At 45.2% G+C, this 21,189-nt stretch overlaps 1 protein-coding gene across 5 annotated transcripts in view; it reads left to right on the top strand.

The window, feature by feature from the left end:
* Katnip (katanin interacting protein) overlaps positions 1–21,189 on the top strand; it is a 165,805-nt gene that overhangs the window by 14,702 nt on the left and 129,914 nt on the right. For all 5 annotated transcript variants that reach the window (XM_040754736.1, XM_040754746.1, XM_040754733.1 and 2 more), the window contains exon 2: positions 6,848–6,903. In XM_040754736.1, coding sequence (XP_040610670.1) covers positions 6,848–6,903 — 56 coding nt within the window. The remainder of the gene's footprint in view (positions 1–6,847; positions 6,904–21,189) is intronic.

The raw sequence follows: 21,189 nt of genomic DNA, 5'->3' as shown, positions 1-21,189 counted from the left end.
CAAGCTTCCAGGCACAAGGTTCATGGAGCTGCTTCCGTGTCCTCAACAGACTCCCCCAAGCCCTCTCAGGCTTCCTGTGGGAAAGCCGTTAGCAGTCTCATATGTTTTCCTAAATATTCTTATTTCTCTTTTTGTTGTATGTGTGTGGTGTACATGTGTGTGCATGCATGTTTGCATTTGTGTGGGCACAATGTTGGCTTGTGTATGCAGAGGTCCAAGGTTGATGTTGGAACCATCCTGGCTCTTACCTTATTCAATAAGGCAGAATCTTCACTTCATCACAGAGCTTGCTGAAAAAGCTGGTCTCACTAGTCAGCTTGCTCTAGGGATTCCCCATCTCTGCCTTCTGAGGCTAGAATTAGAAGACACCTTCCATACTCACCCAGCAATACTTATGCAGATTCTGGGAACCAAACAGCATTTAACCACTGAGCCATCTCCTCAGCCCACCCTTTTGTCTTGTTTTCCCTCCCTCCCTCCCTCCCTCCCTCCCTCCCTCCCTCCCTCCCTCCCTCCCTCCCTCCCTCCCTCCCTCCCTTCCTCCCTCCCTTCCTTCCAAGCAAAGGCTCTCTTTCCTCTTAAAGGATTTATTTACTTGTACTTTACTAGTGTTTTACCTGCATATATGTTTGTGCACCACATACATGCAGTGCCCATGGAAGCCAGAAGAGGGCATCAGGTTCCCTAGACTTGGAGCTACAGACAGTTGGGTGCTGAAAACAATCCAGGTCCTCTGTGAGAGCAGCCAGTTTGTCTGCCTGTTGAACCATCTCTCCATCTCCTGTAGCTTATTGGAAGTAAGAGTAGATCATATAGAATTCTAGTCACTTCTTAATTTCAGTACTGGGCATTGAACTCAGGCCTTATGCATACCAGGCAAGGGCTCTACCACTAAGCTCCAATCCTCTTTCAGCTTTTGAGTGCTGCTTTTCATCCTGTGGCTTGCCAGGAGTTCTCCACTGATGCAGGTGCCCTCAGAGGTCAGAATAGAATACGAAAGCCCCTGGAGCTTGCCTTCCAGTCAGTTGTAAGCTGCCTGACATGGGTGCTGGGAATAAAGCCCAGAGCCTCTGTGAGAACCCCATGTACTCTCAAACATGGAGTCATCTCTCCAAACCCCTATCTGACAGTTTTGATACCATGGGTACCTCACATATGTGTGGAAGTTGTGAACTTCACAGCAAGTTTCTAGTCAAGATGCTGCCAGCGCCAATGGAAAATGGCCTTTGTGCTTCTGAGTATGTTGCTAACATACTCTCCAAAGGAGCCAAGCCATTTTGTGTTCCACCCAGCAAGGCCTTTCTTAGCTCCTTTACATTTTTCCCAGACTGTTAGGTGAGAGGGATAAATTTGGTGTGAATTAAATTGCATGAACACACACAAAGTGCAACACAAACTCTCACATTTAGACTACAGAACAAATAAGTTGGCCTCATTGGTCGTGAGGTGGAAGCACCACCATTCTCCTGGGGACAAATAAATCTTTTGTTCTAGTTCCTTGTGATGAAATCTGTGGTCCAGACTCTCTGTGCCTGTGGGATTTGTACAAGTCACCTTTATTCTCCAAAGCCCGGAAGGGAGAATGGAATGCTAAGCCTGCCCCTCCATGGTTGGCATTTGTTCCAAATCTTCTCAGGAAGCCATCTGGTGGGAAGGGAGTGCCAGCTTCACCAGGGAGCCATTTGCTTCTAATCTCCTTATTAATTGCTCTGGGAGCCAGAGACAGATTAAATGCTGCATCACAGAATGACTACTTCCCTCCCCAGCACCTCCCCAGCACTTTGCTGTACTGTCTTTGTTCTTAGGCTGGGCTTAATGACCTGGCTGAGGGACAGTGACACATAGTGGCTAAGGCAGTCTATCTCTGGGCTGCTCCACTTACCAGCTTCCTCTTTGGGTCTCATGACCTAATCTGACACTGGGTAATAGTGGTGTCTATTTCCTAGGCGGCTGTGAGTTGATACATGTTCCCAGCTTGGAGCCCAGTGCCTGGCACATGCTAAACCCTGGCCACAGGTGCAACCCATGGTGATGGTGATCATGGTACTGGTGACAGTGATGGTGACGACGGTCAACTGCACAATTTTATCGCAATGAACAAACCTTTCAGTCTCTCACCTGCAGTTTACCTCTCCTTACTTCTTTAGTTTATACCAATGAGAATAGTAGCATTCCTCTGAAGCAAGAATTACTCAATCCCCAGCACTAATAAGATAGTATATATAAAAAAGCAAGCCTTTTGCCAAATCTGGCCTGCTGCCTGCTTTTGTAAATAAAGATTTGTTGAAACAGTAATGGTGTTTAATTACCCTTTACCCATGGCTACCTTTGCTCTTCAGTGGCAAAGTATCAGTGCCAGAAACCTTGTAGTCTTATGACCTTGGGCATTACACAGCCAATAATACTTACTGTGTGGCCTTTTATAGAAGGTTTTTTTTTTTTTTTTTTTTTTTTTACTGACCCCTGATTAACAGAAGTGGTTGTAGCCGGGCGTTGGTGGCGCACGCCTTTAATCCCAGTACTCGGGAGGCAGAGACAGGTGGATCTCTGTGAGTTCGAGACCAGCCTGGTCTATAAGAGCTAGTTCCAAGACAGCCTCCAAAGCCACAGAGAAACCCTATCTCAAAAAACAAAAACAAAAACAGAAGTGGTTGTAAGGGTTCAGGAAGATACCTCTGCATAGAAGCTGGCTGCAGGCAGGTGGCCAGCATGGTAGAGCTGTGGCAGCCAGGTGCTGACCTTCCATGAATGCAGAACTGTGCTCTTGCCTATATCCCCACCTCTTTCCCCTGCCTGACTAGAGAAAAGATAGAGGGAGCAACTGAATAGGGGTAGTTTAATGAGGGATACCATAAAGATATATTTTGCACGTGTATTTTTACCTTGTACTGTATATTTCCATATGCACCAGATTTTACACCCATGCATTAGTTTGCAGCAGTGGGTCTAAAATGGCTTAAGCTCATTTTCAAGAGTAATTTTGACATGATTTTCCTCTTGCCTGATGACTTCAGATGAAGACATGACTCCCTCTAAATGGTAGTGGTGAATATTATCTACATCTAGAGCAAAGTGAAACTGAAGTGTCAGATCCTAACCACTGACAATAAATCCTACGTGCATATAAAGCCCTTCTCCAGCCATAAATGGAGGGAACGTGTTCTATTTACAAAAGCTTAGCGGGTTCACGTCTCTTTTCATTTCCCCAGGCACACATCTGTCCTCGAAAGTGAAGCACACACACAGCATTTACATCTGGCCTTATTTATTGCTCTGGAGCTGATGCAGGCAGGTCACCTTGCAAAGTGCAGAGAAATACCCTTTCGTTTTGCAGGCAATGTATATAGATATTAATGTCACCTTCTTCTACTTCTCTCTCTTGGTTGTTGTGAGAACAAATGAACTACAAGTAGAAAGATATCCCGACATGCCAGATGCAGCAGGCAGATGCAGGGGAGTCTGAGTACATTCTTTCCATTTTTGCCAAGAAGTGGTCACCATGGAGCTCCCTGCAGTAGAGAGAGGCTCCCAGGTGTGAGGACCCAGCCAGCTTCTAGGGAGGTTACATACAAATGCTCATAACTAGAGTGCATTATCTTCATTGGAAGTTAAGAAAATTATTTTTCAATTTAATGAATAAAGACATGTCTAATTAACTCCAGTAGAGAGAGTGCCTTCAAGTTTTAAAGTAGTTAAAGCTTGTGTGACATTTTTGTTTTAACTGTGTGTTGAAATTTTATTTTGTTTTATGTGTGTATGCTTGTGGTGTGGTAATGGAACACAAGGCCTTACACATGCTAGACAGAGACACTGTGCTACCATTAAGCATTCCCTAGCCCATAATGGAATTTTAGAAGATGAAAAGCAAACCCAACGATGATTTGAACTAATGTATTTTATTTTATTTACTTCTCACTTCATGGCTCTAGTTGGCCTCAAACCCACAGCAATCTGCCTACCTCTGCCTTCCAAGTTCTGAGATTAAAGACGTGCGCCACCACATCCAGCTTTGACAAAATCCAGGAGGCAGCCGTGCCCCAGAGAGCCTGGGATTTAGCCACGGTTCCAGATTGCTCTGTGCTCTCTCAGAACAGAGCCTCAGTTGGTGTGATTGGTGAAGGACGAGCCTTGCTAGACTTAGGCTGCCTTGTTGACCCCTAACTGCCTTCCTGCTCCCTGCCTTGCCCTGGGCCAGTACTGTCACCACTGTGGCCATATCCTGGTCTTCGGCATCCATGGCCTCCACTCCATGTGGTTTCTTTGAACTCAGAGCCATCTGGGTCTGTTTTGTGTGGGCAGACTTGACTACCTGTCATATCATCTTTTCTGGCCAGCCCAAGGATTTGCTTGGAATCCACAGTCTGACAGTCAGAGCAGGCATGGCCAAGGGCTTCTGAAGTGTTCTTTCTAGGTCCTGTCCCAGAACATTGGGTTTCATGAAGCCATGATTAAATTAGCCCAAGAACTAGATCTCCTGATTCTTAGACCCTAGTCTCTTTTTGGTTGACATGTGTATAAACTTTGTGGGAATCAGGGTGGTGGGGAGAACAGGTGTATGTGAAGACCAGAAAAGGTTGCCTGAACCCCTGGAGCTGGAGTTACAGGTGGTTGTAAGCTGCCTGATGTGAGTCCTGGGAATTGAACATGGGTCCTCTGCAAGAGCAGTGTGGGCTCCTAGCCACTGAGACATTTCTCCAACCCATTAACTTTGTTTTCTAAAGCAATTTTATATTTGTAGCAAAATTAAGTAGAAAGTACAGAATTCATATATAATCCCCATCTCCATGTAAAATCCCCCTCATCTTCCATTTTGTGTTACTGGGGATGAAACCCAGGGCCTTGCTCATGTTAGGCAAGCACTCGGTCACTGGATATATCGCTAGTCTTCGCCACCATGGACGCTCCATGTCACAGTGCCTTATTCTAGGCTCTTTAAAATCACCGAGTCCTAAGTAGTTCATTGTCTTAAGGTGGAAAGGAACACATACACTGTCGGAAAAGCATAAGGAACTTGTCTGTGGATCACAAAGCATGCTGAAGTTTCCTATCCATCCCTCCTGTCCTGACATTGCTGTCTGTCTGTCCCAGGGCAGGTAACCCAAGTCTATGCACAGCATCAAAGCTCACAAACAGGATTAACCCCATCTTGCCCCTGTCTTTGTGAATCAAATTCCTGGGACTAAGATTCTGCTGGGCTGTGTCTGAGTTGGGTGTCATCCCTGGTGTGGCATACTGAGATTTGGAGTATGGAGTTATATATGGTCATGGTTGCCCCAGGGGTCTGACCCCATGAACTGTGGAGAGAGGAGAAGAGAAAGGGTTGGGTTAAGGGGTCATTGAGAGCAGAGCAGAGGTGTTGCCAGGTTTCTGTTTTTGAAACTTCAGTTCATAGAGGAAATGTTTGTTTGAGCTTACAGTTTGGGAAGTTTTAATCATGGTCTCTTGGCCCATTGATTTTGGACCTGTGCAGCAGCAACACGGTGGGAGCATTTGGAGGATGCTACTCACCTCATGGTGGACAGGAAACAGAGAAAGGAGGAAGGACTGGGTTCCCAATTAAGACCCAACTTCCCTCCACTGGGCCCTATATTCAAAAGGTTTTGCCACCTTCCACTAACCCTATAAGCTGGGACCAAGGCACTTGTCATCTTGGTCACTTTTCTTGGTGCTAGAACAAAATACCTGAAAACAACAAGTTAAGGAAGGCCAGGTTTAACTTTGGCTCACAGTTTTGAGGTTCGGTGTGCCAGGGGAGGCATGGAAACAGTAGTGGCTTTGTCCAGCAGCATTCTCCTATGAGACCCTGACTGTTCACATGGCATGTACTAGGAAACAGAGAACTCAGGCCAGGACCAGGCAGGGGTGGCTATAACTTTCAAAGGCCAACCCTTGCTTCTTCCAGCCAGATCTTACCTCCTAAAAGCTCAAAACATGCCATATGGACATTAAAAACCCAGCTTTAGCAGCAGGTAACATGAAAAACATCTACAACAGACTCCTTTGGTCTGAGACTGGGCCCCCATCTCCTCTCTCTCACTGGACTGTCACTAAGCCTTTTTGCTTCTGCCTTCTGAGAGCTCTTACCTAACAGGACATGTGCTTGTGGCAATCACAAGTAGCCACCTGGAAGTCAAGTGGGGCAGTTCAGTGGATGCCCTGACAACAAACAATGACTTATGTTTTGGATTTCAATACCAATGCAGTCTGTTAGGAGCTTTTCTAGTGGACACTCCCGTCACAGGTGTGAAAACGTGCTTTTGGAAGGGTGCATTTATAGGAGATAATGCCTCCTGAATTTACGCATACCTTCAAATGCTTGTCTGAGGCATTCTGAGAAAAGCGACGATTCCCACTGAAATTGTCTATTATGTGAAGCGCATGTGATTACTTCTACTTCACTTCTGCACGTCACCAGTGCTGTGAGTCTGGGGATTGGTGCAGCGCCCTGGAATGCACCCACCTAGGTTTATGGCTATACACACAGCAGAAGGCATTTTTATGGAAGGCGTTTTATGTAATTCCAAACAATTTAATAGAAATGTAATTCGACAGGGAAAAGTACAGTCCCTAGGCCCTTTCAGAGTGCAGATAATGGCCCAGATTAAAGGGCTGGAGCTTTGTTCATTATAGTCAAATACTGTGAGTGTGTGAATTATCATTTTCCTTGCCGTAGGTCCACTTCTAAAGTGTACCATTTTCCCATTATAATAACAGGCTACATTTTCTTAGAATCATCTCATTATGATTGGTCCTGTCTTTCCAGTTTGCAAATAAAAAGCTTTTGTGGTGATAAACTAGTTGTTCCCAAGCAGCCTTAATCTCTGCTTCTGCTTTTGAACTGCTACAGGTCAGGCCCTGCGGAAGGTGGAGAGAAGCCGGTCCTGCTCTCGGGAGAGAAAGGAGGTAACTGCGCCCACTGCTGTTTGCTAGAGCCTGGAGACTGGAGGGTGTGAACAGGCATTCTGTGACCTCCTTCTCCTTTCTCTTGAAGAAGAAAATTCCCACCCAAGTCCTGGGCCAAGTGAGAGCTGGCAGATAGACATGTCAACGTATTGTCACTTGTAATGATGATCCTTCACTGAGCACATCTGCCGTTGTGGCACTAATGCTCACTCCAGATTTCATTGGCTTGGAACAAGAGCCATGCATTTAGTCCCTGAATCTGTGAGTTGGCAGTCTGGCCCTTCTTGGGTCTTGCTGACAGGCTAGACTCATCTGCTCTCAGCTAGGGCTTGCTTGTGTCTACAGGACTTGTTGGGTGCTGGTCAATGTGTCATTCTCCCCATGCTGTCTCTATCTCCAGTCATCAGTCAGGTTTGTTCACATGGAGTTTCTGGGGTTGAAGAGGAGGGAATGCCAGCTGAAAGACTTTCTGAGACTTGGGTTTCCAAACAGTACAGGGTCAACTTCCATTTCTTCTAAGAATAAAAGATTGTTTTTAACCTCAGCTGGGTCTAGGAGCTTTAAAGCAAGTCATAAGGCAGGATAGGTTTAAAGGATGGGGGAAAATAAACAGAAAGGGGGAAAGGAATATGAAAAATGGCTTTTTTTCTTTTCTTTCTTCCCCACTAAGACATGAGCTCTCAGCCCAGATAATCAAATAGTCTAGAACTTACAATAGAGCCCAGGCTGTCCTTGTATTAGAGACCCTCCTACTCCTCCTAAGTTCTGGAATTAAAGGTGTGTACCACCACATCCAGGACCAGGCCTTACATCTTGTCTTTTTACTTGTGAGCCTAGCCTATAATGACTGAGCCATCTCTCCAGCCAAAGACTCACTTTTACACAATACTTGGCTATTCTTGAAAGCTGCCCTACTGAGCCTATTTGCTCAGGACCTGGCAATGGGACTGAGGGATGGTATGACAGCAGTTGCTATGTGTGCTGTGTACTTAGAAGGGAAGTGCTCAGGATCACTGCACTACAGTGTAAGAAACAATCATAAGTTAGAGAAAGTAGGATTGAAGGACAGAAACCAAGTCTTCTCACCCTGTCTGTAGTATCAAGAAGGGCTCTGCTGGGCTTGAGAGATGGATCAGCAGTTAAGCATATGTACCAATCTTCCAGAGAACCAGAGTTGGGCTCCCAGCATTCACATAGGGTGGCTCACAAACACCTGTGACTCCAATGCCAAATCTAACACTCTCTCCTGGCCTCCATGTATGCCTAAACTCACATGTACATACTTAGAAGTAAAATTAATTTTAAGAAAAAAAGAAAGATGAATAGGCCTATAATCTCCACTCTTGGAAGGCTAAGGAAGGATGATTTGAAGTTCAAGGTCAGTCTAGCATGTATAACAAGACCTTGTCTAAGGAATCATGAAAGGAAAGAAGTCTTCATAGAAAAGATGATAGACTTGCTGCCTCTTAAAGAATGAGCAGGAGTTTTTAGTCCTAGGAAACAACATGGTCAAAGTCAGAGAGACATGAATACACAAGACCTTTAAAGCTCAGGTAGGTGGGAAGTGGCATAAGGACCATAGGGCTCTTTGGTCAAGTCCTGTGTTCCTGGGAGGGCGGTGTTGATGGAATAAATGGAGCTTCCTATTCTTTCTCCCTCTGCCCTCTCTTAGCAACAGAACCTCTTAATTGCTGCTTTCCCAGCATCTCCATTGTGCCAATTGCCTGAGAACATTTCAGATCATTTCTCTTCTAAAAAGTGCTTGAAGTGAAAAACAAAACACCATGCTGTTTAATCTCAACATCCAGGTTTAATTCTGAAAGATATTTAGGATGGCTTCAGGCCCTCTGAAAAAAAAGGGTGCTGGCTGACTGTCTCAACAGGCTTCCAGTTTGGTTAGAAAAACAAAGGACAAAGCTAATAGTACATTGCTGGCTTAGGGGATTCTTGCCCTGGTCCCCTGAATTTGTCCTCCCCAACCCTGCCTCTTTGTACCCCTCCCCTCACTACTTGGTAGCACTGTGTGCCTTATGCCAGCCATAGATCAAGCCCCGTCACCATGAAAGGTAAGGCAAAGATAAGCTGTCTCTTTTTCAGCGCTGGTTGGAACAAGTAGCTGGGGATGAGTGTCATGTTCCTTCTCCTGTGAAGTTCTGTGGGCCACTGCCTCCCCAGAGGGTGAAAATATAGTTTCACCTGAGTCAGATGAGGACTGGGCGGGTGTGGGGTCATGGGTCCACACAGTGAGGGATGTGTGGGGGTCCCAGTGAGCTTGTCAGACCACATTCATCCTAAGGTAGTGCTGTTTGGCTCATGCCCTATTGAAGTTCCCTCTCTTTTCCTTTCTCTCCCCCATGTATATGTGTATTATGCATATGAGTGAGTCTGCATGTGCATGTGTGTGGAGGACCAAAGTTGAAGTTGAGTATTACTCGATTACTATTGTTCTTTATAAAGACAGGGTCTCTCCCTGAACTCTGAGTTTGCCTGTTCCATCTAGTCTAGCTGGCCAGCTTGCCCAGGGGATCCTTTATCTCTGCCTCCCAGGTACTGGTGTTATACAGGTGGTCCCCCCCCCCCCGTTAGGCTTTTGTGTTGGTTCTGGGGAATCCAAATTCTTGTCCTCACACTTGTGAGGCAGATGCCATTCACGGAGCCGTCTCTCTAGCTCCTGAACCTGTGATCTTCCCACCTCTGCCTCCAGAGTGTTGGGTTTACAAGGTTGTGTCCTCACACCTGACCTATCTTGGAGTATTTAGCGCTTCTGCTAGGTCTCAGACTAGTTAATCAAGCTCTAGGTGTGGATCCAGACATCCGAATTTGCTAACTGCTAGCAGTGCCCACGTGCAGCTGATGATGAGAATGGGTTTCCAGAGCTTGAGGCAGCCCTGCCTGCTAATCACAGCCTGCTTGGCACCCAGCCCCTCAGCTACCACAGACAGAGCTCAAGAGGGAGCTCAAGAGGTACCCAGGTAAAGCCTCTGGGCACCAGAGGAAGGACAGGCTTCTTGGAAGAGACAGGCTAAGTTGAAGGGTTGGAAAGGCCACAGCTGGTTCTGACATGTCCCTTGATAGCTGCTTTGTAGCAGCAAATACTTTCAGTTCAGTTGGTAAAAATATTCTTGGCCTTGCCTCTAACGAGTATTCGTGATTTCTGCCTGTAGAGATTATGTAGTGTTTATGTCCTCTGGTCATGAATTATTAATGATTTTGAAATTGTGGCCATTGTAGTTTACTCAAAAATCATTAGGAAGCAAATTTGTCATACAGTGCTTTAAAAAAAAGCTGGAGAAAAATCCCAGAGGAAAGAGATGGTTTTATTCACCATCAAACCTAACTCTCCCATCTCACAGTGTGGGCACTGCTGACTAGGGCACGTGGGGACAGGGATATGTCCTTCTGCTGCACAGGAACCCCTGCAGCTCTAAGAATTAGGGTCTCAATGTGCACTGAGGGCCATAGTGTAGGTTCCAGAGTCACATAGATCTCACAGCTGAGCAGTGACGTCTGGTCCTTTGAGCCGTGTCACTTGGTTTGGCAATGCCCTCCAGGGAGAACAAGTATACAGTGCAGCTACCTAGTTCAAGTCCAGTGGCATTTGCTCCATAGTGTCCCAGGAATGTTTGACTATCTGTTGTGTTTATGTCACCAGGAAGAAAGCCCACAGTTACACTTCCTCTAGGGGCCTCCCTGGTTCGGGCTGGGTGAACTCTAGCCTTCCTACTTCCTGGGTGGGTGTCCCCAGGTAAGTGAGCCCTATTTAGGTTACCTCCTGAGCCTCTGCTTTTAACCACTCCATGAGCCTCTTGTGATAATGGACTGCCATCTTTTGCAGTTGATTGGAGATTCTAAAAACCACTCATGTGTAAGCTCACTTTGTAAAGGACTGTAAAAGCCGTTTAACTCTCCCATTTAGAAGCCTTAAGCTTGCCTGCTTGTGCATTCGTGCACACTCACACACCATCCTCTAGGTGCAAGATTAAAGGAGCTTCTTTCATTTCCCAGGCAGTCGGAGAGACCTGGATCTCAGGAACTAGCCTCATCTGTCAATTCAGTGTGCCACCAAAAGCAGGTTCACACACCCTCTCATTGCTCTCATGATGCTTTTAGAGTCACTGTTCCTGTCTGGGAGCCTCATTCAGAGACCAGGGCAGGAGAGCAGGATCAGCCATCCAATCCACGCTGGAGATATTTGGGAGAAGGAGCTGAGGATGTGGCTCCATTACAAAGCAAGCGCTTACCTAATATATCTGAGGCCCCAAGTTTGATCCTCAGCACAGCAATACAAAGAGGAATAGTTGAAAGTTTACTATGCTCTTGGTAAATACTCAGTTCCCATTTTAAGAGACAACCATTAATGTGTCCTTCCAATTCACTAGTCATAGATATCCTGTTCCCATCTACCTACTATCTCCTTGGTGGTTTTGTGTGGGCTGTGTGTGCATTTGTGTCCATGTGCTTGAATGTCAAGTGATACCTTGAGTGATGTTCCTCAGGTGCCATGCTGGCCTTTGTTTTTTGTTTTGTTTTGTTTTGTTTGTTTTTGAGGCAGTCTCTCATTGTCCTGTAGACCAGAGAGTATCAGCAATCTGCCTGTCCCCTGCCCAGCACTGAGATTGCAAATCTATGCTACCATAACTGGCTTTCTAACTTTTTTAAATCAGGTTTTAGGGGTTGAACTCAGGTCCTTGGGCTTGCAAGGCAAGCTCTATACTAATTCAACTGTCTCCCCAGTGAAAAGGGCACAGTAAAGGAACCAAAATAGCTGTTCCATGGATGAAAAGGGAAAACGCTTATTTCCAATTACCAAGTCTGTCTCTCAGGAAAGCAAGGAGAAGCAACAGGGGCAAGATTTCCAGGTTAAATGGGAACAGGAGAAAGGGGGCTTTTGATCTGGGATGGGGCTTCTGTGCTGGGGGAGCCTAGAGATTAGTACTGACCTTGACAAGTTAATAGGCACCACAGTCATGTGTTAATGTGAGAGCCATGTGTTCCTCTTGGCTGAGAAAAGGAGAGTGATTTCCTTTTTAGCAAGCAGAAACTTTCTTCAAGTCCCTGAGGGAATGGGGGCTTTTGTGGAAATGGTGACTTCTCATGGGGGACCAGACACCCAGCCAAATTTAACATAATAGTGCGTGATTTAGTTTGGCTTCTGATGTGTTTTTGTTTGTTTTTTGGGGAGGAAAGGGCTTCTTTCAGGTTACACATACAGGTAGCAGTCCATCAATGAGGAATGCCTTTCTTCTTTTAAATTGTGGTGCTGTGGGTCATTCCCAGGGATTCCCAGGGCATCCAGGATCTGCACTAGGTCCCAATTCCAACTGGTCTCTCTCTCTCCTTCCTCCCCCCTTCCCTATCCCTTCTCTCTCCCTCCTTTCTCCTTCCTTCTCACACCTAACCTGTCTTGGGAAGATATCCTGTAGCAGGACATGTAGACTGCCTTTGTTCTTTTTATGATGTCCTTCTCTTTTACCATAGATGTACTAGAACTCAATCCTTTATTTGGTAACCTGAAGATAAATTGTTTCATTTTCTTATGTCTGGAAAGTAATGCCATCCCAGTAGGTCCTGCAGAAGTACATTGTGATGCGGCACATTCACATGTCACAACAAATCATGACGCGCATGCTAAGTTTGGTAAATACAGTCTGCAGTCACATGTCAGCTCAGATGGGATTTGGGTGTTAACTAATAATGTGAGTGTGCTACTAGTTCCTGTTAATGATGATCTAGGCTATTAATGGTCTCTTATTACAATTTTAAGGAATAATCTAGAGCAAGAGCTTAATAGATGTGTGCAAAAGCAGTCAAAGGTGAACTCCTTAGACTAGAATCATTGGATCGAAGGGTATGTGATTAACTGAAAACACTGTTTTCAGTCGATCTGCTAAAAGTGCCTAAGAAGGGTAGAGTTCTTGATTGCTGGCAAGAATCCAGTGTGGCTAGCTTTGGCAGCAGTGCCTGCATCAAGTCCTTTATAGCCCACCCCTGGCTTCCCCGGATTACTTACTTGTCTTGTGGATGGCAGCAGTGCAGTTTGCTTGAGAAGGAGTTAAAAGTATATCTAGAAGCTCATTTTGGAGAGCTGTCTCCTAGCTCAGTGACAGTGGCAGTTCTTGCAGGGTCCCAGTTCCACCAAACATCCAGCAGCACACACCTTCCTTCCCTGATTTAATTCTCAGCATCCTTGAGCTCGGCCTTCTGGGTGACTAAGAGGTGTCCCCCTTCTATCTATCGTATGTATAAGATCTTATCTTTTGGGGGAGAAAGTGTTCATACTAGGGTTGAGGCATAGTGATACAGTGCTTGCCTAGCATGTGCAAGATTCCAGGTTTGATCAGCAGCACAAAAAGAGGAGGAGGAGGGGAGGAGGAGGAGGAGGAGGAAGAGGAGGAGGAGGAGGAGGAGGAGAAGGAGAAGAAGAAGAAGAAGGAGAAGGAGAAGGAGAAGGAGAAGGAGAAGGAGAAGGAGAAGGAGAAGGAGAAACGAGCAAGGAGAGTGCATGCGTGCATGCTGTGGCAGTGAACTCTCCAAATGTGCGCTTTTATGGGAATGAAAACTTTTAGCTCTGATTTCTGGGCAGAGAAGAATGAAATCCCATTTTGGATTCAACTGCCAAATGCATTCCCAGTGTGAAATGAGCATTGTGTGTCTTTCTTCACCGTGAGGCCCTGGTCCCTGTAGATTTTGAGAAATTGGCCAGCAATGGCACCTTGGGACTTTTAACAGTGCAAACAAGTCATGCAGCAAAGTAGGAAGCATGTGACCCCTGCAGAACCTAGGTTACCTCTGTCATTCAAGTGACTCAGTCTCTGACTGCACAGCTCCCTATCTAGGGCGGGGATGATACAGAATTGGTGCGATAGGGTTGATACATAATCTGTAGGTCCCAGTAGGTCAGGTGCTTTAAGCCAAGTCTGTAGATCCCGGGGGTTCCATCGATATTGAAGATTATAGTTTAGGGCTTGCAGGAAGAGGGGCAAGATGCCAGACTGGCCAGATGGGTAAGGTGTTTGTTGCTAATCTTGACGACCTGGGTTCAGTCTCTGGGACTCACATAATAGAAAGAGAGGATGAACTATTATAAATTGTTCTGTGACCTAGACACCCCCACACTCACGCACACACCCACACAAAAAATTGTGAAAAATTGCTTCAAAGCCAGGTGGAGTAGAAGTCTTTCTGGGGGAGTGCTGAACACAGACAACCCCAGTGTTTGTACCACGTAGTGCCATCAAAGAGCAGTCATAATCCTTCCCGTAGGACTCGCCTTCCCTCTGAATCTCCTGAGACCCCTGGGAACTGCAGGAGATGTATCTATAAACCCAGCCCCCAAACCCTAGTTTAACAAGAGCAAGGCCAAGACTCACATGCCAAACAGCAAAGAGAATCAATTTCTGATAAAATGCCAGGAGGGAGATTGACATGTCTAAAACCTTTCTGGCATCAGCTAAGCTTCTAGCACAAGATTAAACTCTAGAAAAAAGCCCTTCAGAGAGCTGCAATTTCTGAGCAGAAAGAGTCTGTTTTGGATAAGCAATGTGCCCTTGTACAGAGCATCATCAAAGTCTCCTCTATCCTCAGATCTGAGGCATGAAATTGCCTTTAACACTTGCCTCCTCCCTCCACTTGGAAAAAGCAGTGTGTGGAATATAGAATTGTGTTAGAAAAGAGAATGGTACCATCTAAGGAAAGGTGGTACCTGCAAGTGTCTCAGGAAAGATGTTCCCAGGATGGAAGCAGCCTGCACCTCTGGGTGGACAACAGCCACATCACCCTAGTCCTGACGCTACCCCGACACGAGGACACTTGCCTCCTCCCATCGGTGCTGTTAACTCTCTGCTCATCTAGGTCTGACAAAAGCCAGTGGCTTCAACTTTACTAGGATCCATAGTCTGTGGGCTGTGGGCCCTGGGCCCTGTGTAAAAGTGTTAGAAGTCCTTAGCATTTTCTTCATCGAAAAAGGGGAAATTGCAGCCTCACATTGCTGCAAACTTCAGAGGTAGGTAACATCCATGTCTGCCTTAGGGTTTCTGTTGCTGTGATGAAACACTATGACAAAAAGCATCTTGGAGTGGAAGGCGTTTATTTCCCTTACTCTTCTATGTCACAGTTCATCACTGAAGGCAGTCAGGGCAGGAACTCATACGGGCAGGAATCTGGAGGCAGGAGCTGATGGGGAAGTCATGGAGGACTGCTGCTTATTGGCTTTCTCCTCATGGCTTGCTCAGCCTGCTTTCTTATAGCCCCCCGGACCACCAGCCCAGGGGTGGCATCACTAGTGTGCTGGGCCCTTCCACATCAAACATCAATCAAAAATTCACCACAGGCTTTCCCACAGACCAATCTACTTGGAACATTTTCTCAAACGAGGTTTCCTTGTCCCAAAGCACTCTAGCTTGTGTCAAGTTGATATAAAACAAGCCAGAATAATCAGGTATAGCTGAATTCAAGTGTTTGAACTCAGTTCCTCTGCACTCCTCCGTTTTATTTTTTTATTTTTGGTTTTTTGAGATGAGGTTTCCCTGTGTAGCCCAGGCTATCTTGGAACACAATCTGTAGACCAGACTGTTCTTGAACTCACAGAGATCCATGCCTGCCTCTGCCTCCCTAGTGCTGGGACTAAAGGAGTGAGCCACTACCCAGTGGCAATCCGTTCTTCATGCATACAATCCCCTGTCTGTAACAGGGTTGCTGCCAGCTGCTCCATCTCACTGCATAAAGGCCAGTGTGTGCCAGGGGCAAGAGTCAGAGAACCTTCCTCAGGAAGCTTGAACACATGGAGCCCTAGTTGTGATGGGAGCCCTGAGTAAGGCAGAGGGCTGTTTTCCCTCACCTTCCCCTCCTCCTTCCTGACAGTGCCCTCACTATCAGCAGTTCTAGCAGAAGGATTGGAGAGGTCGGCCAAGTTGAGTGCCCAGACTGAGACCCACCAGCCAGGTCACACAGGAGGGAGGAGGGAGGAGTCTCACATTAACATAGTTAGAAAAGGGTAATTTCCCAAAAGAAAATTAGCTTAGTATCACAGAAGACCAGAAAAAGTACAGTAGGCAGACAAAATTAGCCATCAACCACACGGCCCCTTTATGACAGGAGTAATAGAGCTGACAGGTAAGTGTAGTGTTCACAGCAGCTTCCACGCCAAGTGCTGGTCTCCACTCACTGTCCTCAGCAGCATTGTCCTGCTCTTACTGTGAGTAGTCCAGGCTCTGTGTGGCCACCCGCCTCAGGTAGCCTAGAAGTATAGGGCCGAGCCAGTGTGCTGTGTTGTGCCACCTGACAAAGAGGTGACAGCATGAGGCCCTTTGGGGCACATTCTAGCCTCCTGATGTTCAATTTTCTCTATGTAGAATGGTGCACAGCAGGCCTTCCTCTCCTCATGGTGAACCAAGTTGAGAGAAACACCAGGCCCAGCCCAACGGTGGCCACAAACTGATTCTCTGCCATGCCACCTCTCTTTTCCCTAGACCTTATGGTAGGCTCATAGCTAAAATTAGGACCCTAGCCTGTGTCCACTATCTTAACAGGTAAGAGGGCAGAGGTGGCAATGCCAGATGGCATAAGACTAAGTTGTTCTTGATCTCATACCTCCCCCATCCAAAGGGGTAGTTAACCACAGTGGGTTCTATTTAGAGACCATTGAAGTGATTGTGTATCTCCCTGTCACATAGTCTTTACAGAAGTTGCTTCCAGGGACCCCATGGAAATGAGAAAGCACAGGCTGTGTTTGGCATTTGTGTGCAACCTACACATTGTAGACTCAACATCATTTCCAGATGGCTTACAATTTCCAGTGCTGTGTGGATGTTCTGGGAGTAATTGTCATGCTGTATCAAGGGTCTCTAAAAGACTGGTCTCAGGCTGCAGTTATCTGGGAGGAGGAAGCCATGACTGATACTATCTATATACAGTCAACCATCTGTATTCTGGGCAGGCTTTTCCATTCTCTTGAACCTGACCCAAGGCAGATCTTGCCATCACTGTGGATCTGAGGCATTGGACGGCTTTGAGATGTCCTTGTTCATATCAACAATACACAACCACCCAGGGCTTCATCTACTTTCCCCCAGTAGAGAGAAATCTAACTCTTTTTTTTTTTTTTTTTTTTTTTTTTTTACGAGACAGGGTTTCTCTTTATTGTTTTGGAGGCTGTTGTCCAGCCCGGCCTTGAACTCACAGAGATCCGCCTGCCTCTGCCTCCCGAATGCTGGGATTAAAGGTGTGCGCCACCACTGCCCGGCCCTTTCTTTCTTCCGTCTTTCTTTCCTTTTTTTTTTTTTTTTCAATACAGGGTTTCTCCTGTGTGGCCCTGCTTGTCCTGGAACTTGCTCTGTAGACCAGGCTGGCATCGAACTCACAGAGCTCTTCCTGCCTCTTCCTCCTGAATGCTGGGATTAAAGGCCTGTGCCACCACCATCTGGTGAATAATCTAATATTTCTAAGACAGCATCCTCAGGTCACTCATGTATGGCTGATGGGAAGAGTTGGCATGGTAGAGTGATCCAGATCAGGGTCTGGGTCACATTGCCAAGGTTTGTATCCAGGCCTTACCACTTAATAGCTATGCAGTCTCTGGAAGTTTATAGCCTCTCTGGTTCTCAGTTTCCTTATCTGCAGAATGGAGCTGCCAACTCTCTCCTTGTGGAATTGGAGAGATAATCAAGGGCATAATATATGTAGAGCCCTTAGAACAAAATCTGCAGATGCTGTGTTTTTAGTTTCTTTCTCTGACCCCTCCACAGGGCCCTTGTCTGTTCATGCTCCATCAACCGGTATCAGTGGAGTGGGAGCAGGAAAAGTAGGACTTACACTGACAGCACCTATAGAGGCCCGCACCATCTACATACATTTTTAGTCTTTTTCTAAGAGTCTTTTTTGGGGGGAGGTGTTCAAGATAGGGTTTCTCTGTGACTTTGGAGGTTGTCCTGGAACTCACTCTGTAGACCAGGCTGACCTTGAACTCTCAGAGATCCATCTGCCTCTGCCTCCTGAGTCCTGGGATTAAAGGTGTGTGCCACCATTGCTGTCTTAAGATTCTTGAACTAATGAATACTGATTGTAGAGAAACTAGAATATATATAAAACTATAAATATTACTTCATTTTACTACCTAATCTATCTTGTTTTATTTTTAATTATATTCATTTATTTGTAAGTGTATATGTTCATGTATGTTTATGTCATGGGGCCCATGTGGAGTTCTGAGGACACATGCAGGAGCTGGTTTTCTCCAACTACCACGTGAATCCAGGAAATCCAAACCCAGCTCCTTATTCTTGGTAGCAGGATCTTTGTCCACTGAGCCATCTTGTCAGCCCCTTGAGCTTACTTGTTTTTTAATTTTTTTATTTTCTCAAGCATTTTTCCTACAAAATTACAAATACTTAAGAATTTTTTGGATCATCTCATCATTTAGGAACAATTTGAAAATATCTACCTTCCATTATGAACCCTAATTTTAAAAATAGTTTTATATTTCATGTTCATGGGTGTTTTGTCTGCATGCATATATACCATGTGTCTGCCTGGTACCCACAGATGCCAGAAAAGGGCATCAGATCCCCTGGATTCAGAGTTATAAATGATTGTGAGCTGCCATATGGGTTCTGGGAAAGAACCCAGGTGCTCTGCAACAGCAGCAAGGGCTCTTAGCTGCTGAACCATCTCTCTCCATCCAGCCTTAATCACTTTACTGATTGAAGTTTAATTGGTGTATAATGAAATGAACAATCTTTAAGTACATGCTTTTTATGAAATTTCTGTGTTAATGCACCCATGTTCACACTACCTACATCAAAACAGGGAACACATCTAGTACCCAGGAGACTTCTTCATGACCCTTCTTAGCTAATACTTCTCCAGAGTAACCATGACCTGGACTCAGAGCAACACAATTTTGCCTGTAAGACAAATCACAGTATATGTAATTTTTATGTCTGGTTTTTCTTTTAAATGCATCTATAAAGTGTGTGTGTGTGTGTGTGTGTGTGTGTGTGTGTGTGTTTATGCACTAGAAGTTCATTCTTTGCCCTTCTGAAGTAGACATTCAGTTTTTCTTTAAAAACTTAAGTTGCAAAATAATTAGTATGTCATTACCAAAAAGGTTTTCTTTGTATATTACAAATATATACATCATGGGGCTAAGATGTCACCATGGATAAGAGTGCTTACTGTACAAGTATGAAGACCTGAGTTTGAGTCCCCAGAACCCATGTAAAGTGTTTACTTATGCTTATAACCTAAACATTGTGGGGAGAGACAAGCAGATGCAAAGGACTGTATGGAATTCTGGCCTTGCTGCAATGTTGACTTCAGGCTCAGCAAGAGACTCTGCTTAAAGGGAATAAGATAGAAAGTGGTTTAAGACACCTATCATCCTGTGGCCTACACACACGCACACACACACACACACACACACACACACACACACACACACACACACACACATACCCTACCACATCCAATTTACTCCTTACCTTATTCTCCTCCCCTCTATTAGCAGTTTGATCAACTGGATTTTTTTCTCTCTTTTTGAGATAGAATTTCACCTGTAGCTCAAGATATACTATGTGTCCCAGACCTACCCCAGCCTTCTGAGTGCTGGGTTATACATTTATGCCAATGTACCTGGCTCAGATGTTTGTCTTCTAGAACTTTTGTCTGTTTAAGCATTTCTTAATTGTTCAGTCAAAAGTGTACTTGGCCACAAGCAACAGAAAATCCAATTAAGAATGCCTTAAACCACCGGGCGTTGGTGGTTTACACCTTTAATCCCAGCACTTGGGAGGCAAAGGCAGGCAGATCTCTGTGAGCTCGAGGCCAGCCTGGTTTACAGAGTGAGTCCAGGACAGCCTCCAAAGCAATACAGAGAAACCCTGTCTCGAAAAATCAAAAGAAAAAAAAAAAAGGAAAAGAAAACCGCCTTAAAGCAGGCATTAGCAACCTTTATTTTTTAAAAGGGCCAAGTAATAAACATTTCACTGTTTATATGTGTGCATAGTCTAGGTCTAGGTCCCTCTTTGCTTGTTTGGTTGTTTGCTTGCTTGTTTGTTTTGGACAGGGTCTCTCTACATAACCCTGGCTGTCCTGAAACTCACTAGACCAGGCTGGTCTCAAACTCACAGAGATCTATCTGCCTCCTAAGTGCTAAAATTAAAGACATGTGCCACCACACCCCTCAGAGTTACTCAGTTCTGCCATTATACAAAAGCAGCCTTAATGAGTGTTTCAATACAACTTTATTTATAAAAATATGTGGCTGGCAAGTTCAAATCTGATTGAAATTTGCAGGCCCTTAGCTTAAATAATAGGATTTGTTTGACGTTTGTGGTAAAATTGCCAATAGACTTATTAGAAAAACTTAATTTTCACTTCTAACAAAAAACTTTAAAAGCTCATCTCACTCAAACCTCACCAAAAGTGAACATTATACCTTTTGCCAGTTCTAATTCTGTGTTGTAGGTAAATGCCTCCACGTGATCTTCCAGAGCACTAATTTTCTGCTGTATCCTCAGTCTTTTCCTTAGCCTTTGATCTGCATGATTTCAATGATTAAATCTTCTCTGGGATTTCAGATTAACTCTTTATAGGCTCTTGTTTGATGGATGCAGTATTTCCCTTTATCCCTCTGATCATAATAAATACAGTTATTGGTGTTTTGTTTGGTATTGATTCTTTGTTTTGTTTATTAATTGATTAATCAATTAATTGGTTTCTTTCCAGAAAGGGTCTCACAATTCAGGATCCTTCTGCCTTGGCCTTACATCACCTAAGAAACAAGCAGGATAGTTATGTGCCATTGATATGGCTTAAGTATGTCATAAGGGTTCTGCTTACACTGCTGTTTTTCTTTGATTGTTTTTCATGATTATTAAATTGGCCCCTGTTGTTCCTGTTGTTGGTTTTCCTGGACATTGGATGATTGTAAATATGTACCTTGATTGCCTGTCTTTTCTCTGGATTCTGATTTTGTTGTTGTTGTTGTTTTTAATGTAATTTGCCACCAGTGATTTGGGCAAGGGATGGAATTTGCTGCAGTAGTGTGACACTCATCTATTGGTTGGTCTTCTGATCTAAGACCCCCCCCCTCTCTCCAGCTATGTCTTGCCTTTCTGTGCCAGAAGTCCACTGTCATAGTTCCTGAACACTGGCTGGGCAAGTGGAAGGACCACCTTCTGCCACTTGTTGTGAGTTTCCATCCAGTCTCTGACACCAGTCTGGGGCCTCATCTTCCTGAAGATTGTGCTGCCTCAGGGTTTGGAGCAGCAACCCAACACCCTCCCCTGT

The sequence above is a fragment of the Mesocricetus auratus genome, unplaced genomic scaffold (genome assembly GCF_017639785.1).
Source record: "Mesocricetus auratus isolate SY011 unplaced genomic scaffold, BCM_Maur_2.0 Super-Scaffold_4256, whole genome shotgun sequence".
NCBI lineage: Eukaryota > Metazoa > Chordata > Mammalia > Rodentia > Cricetidae > Mesocricetus > Mesocricetus auratus.
The sequence above is the reverse complement of the archived record's forward strand: the minus strand, read 5'-3'. Positions and strand labels throughout refer to the sequence as shown.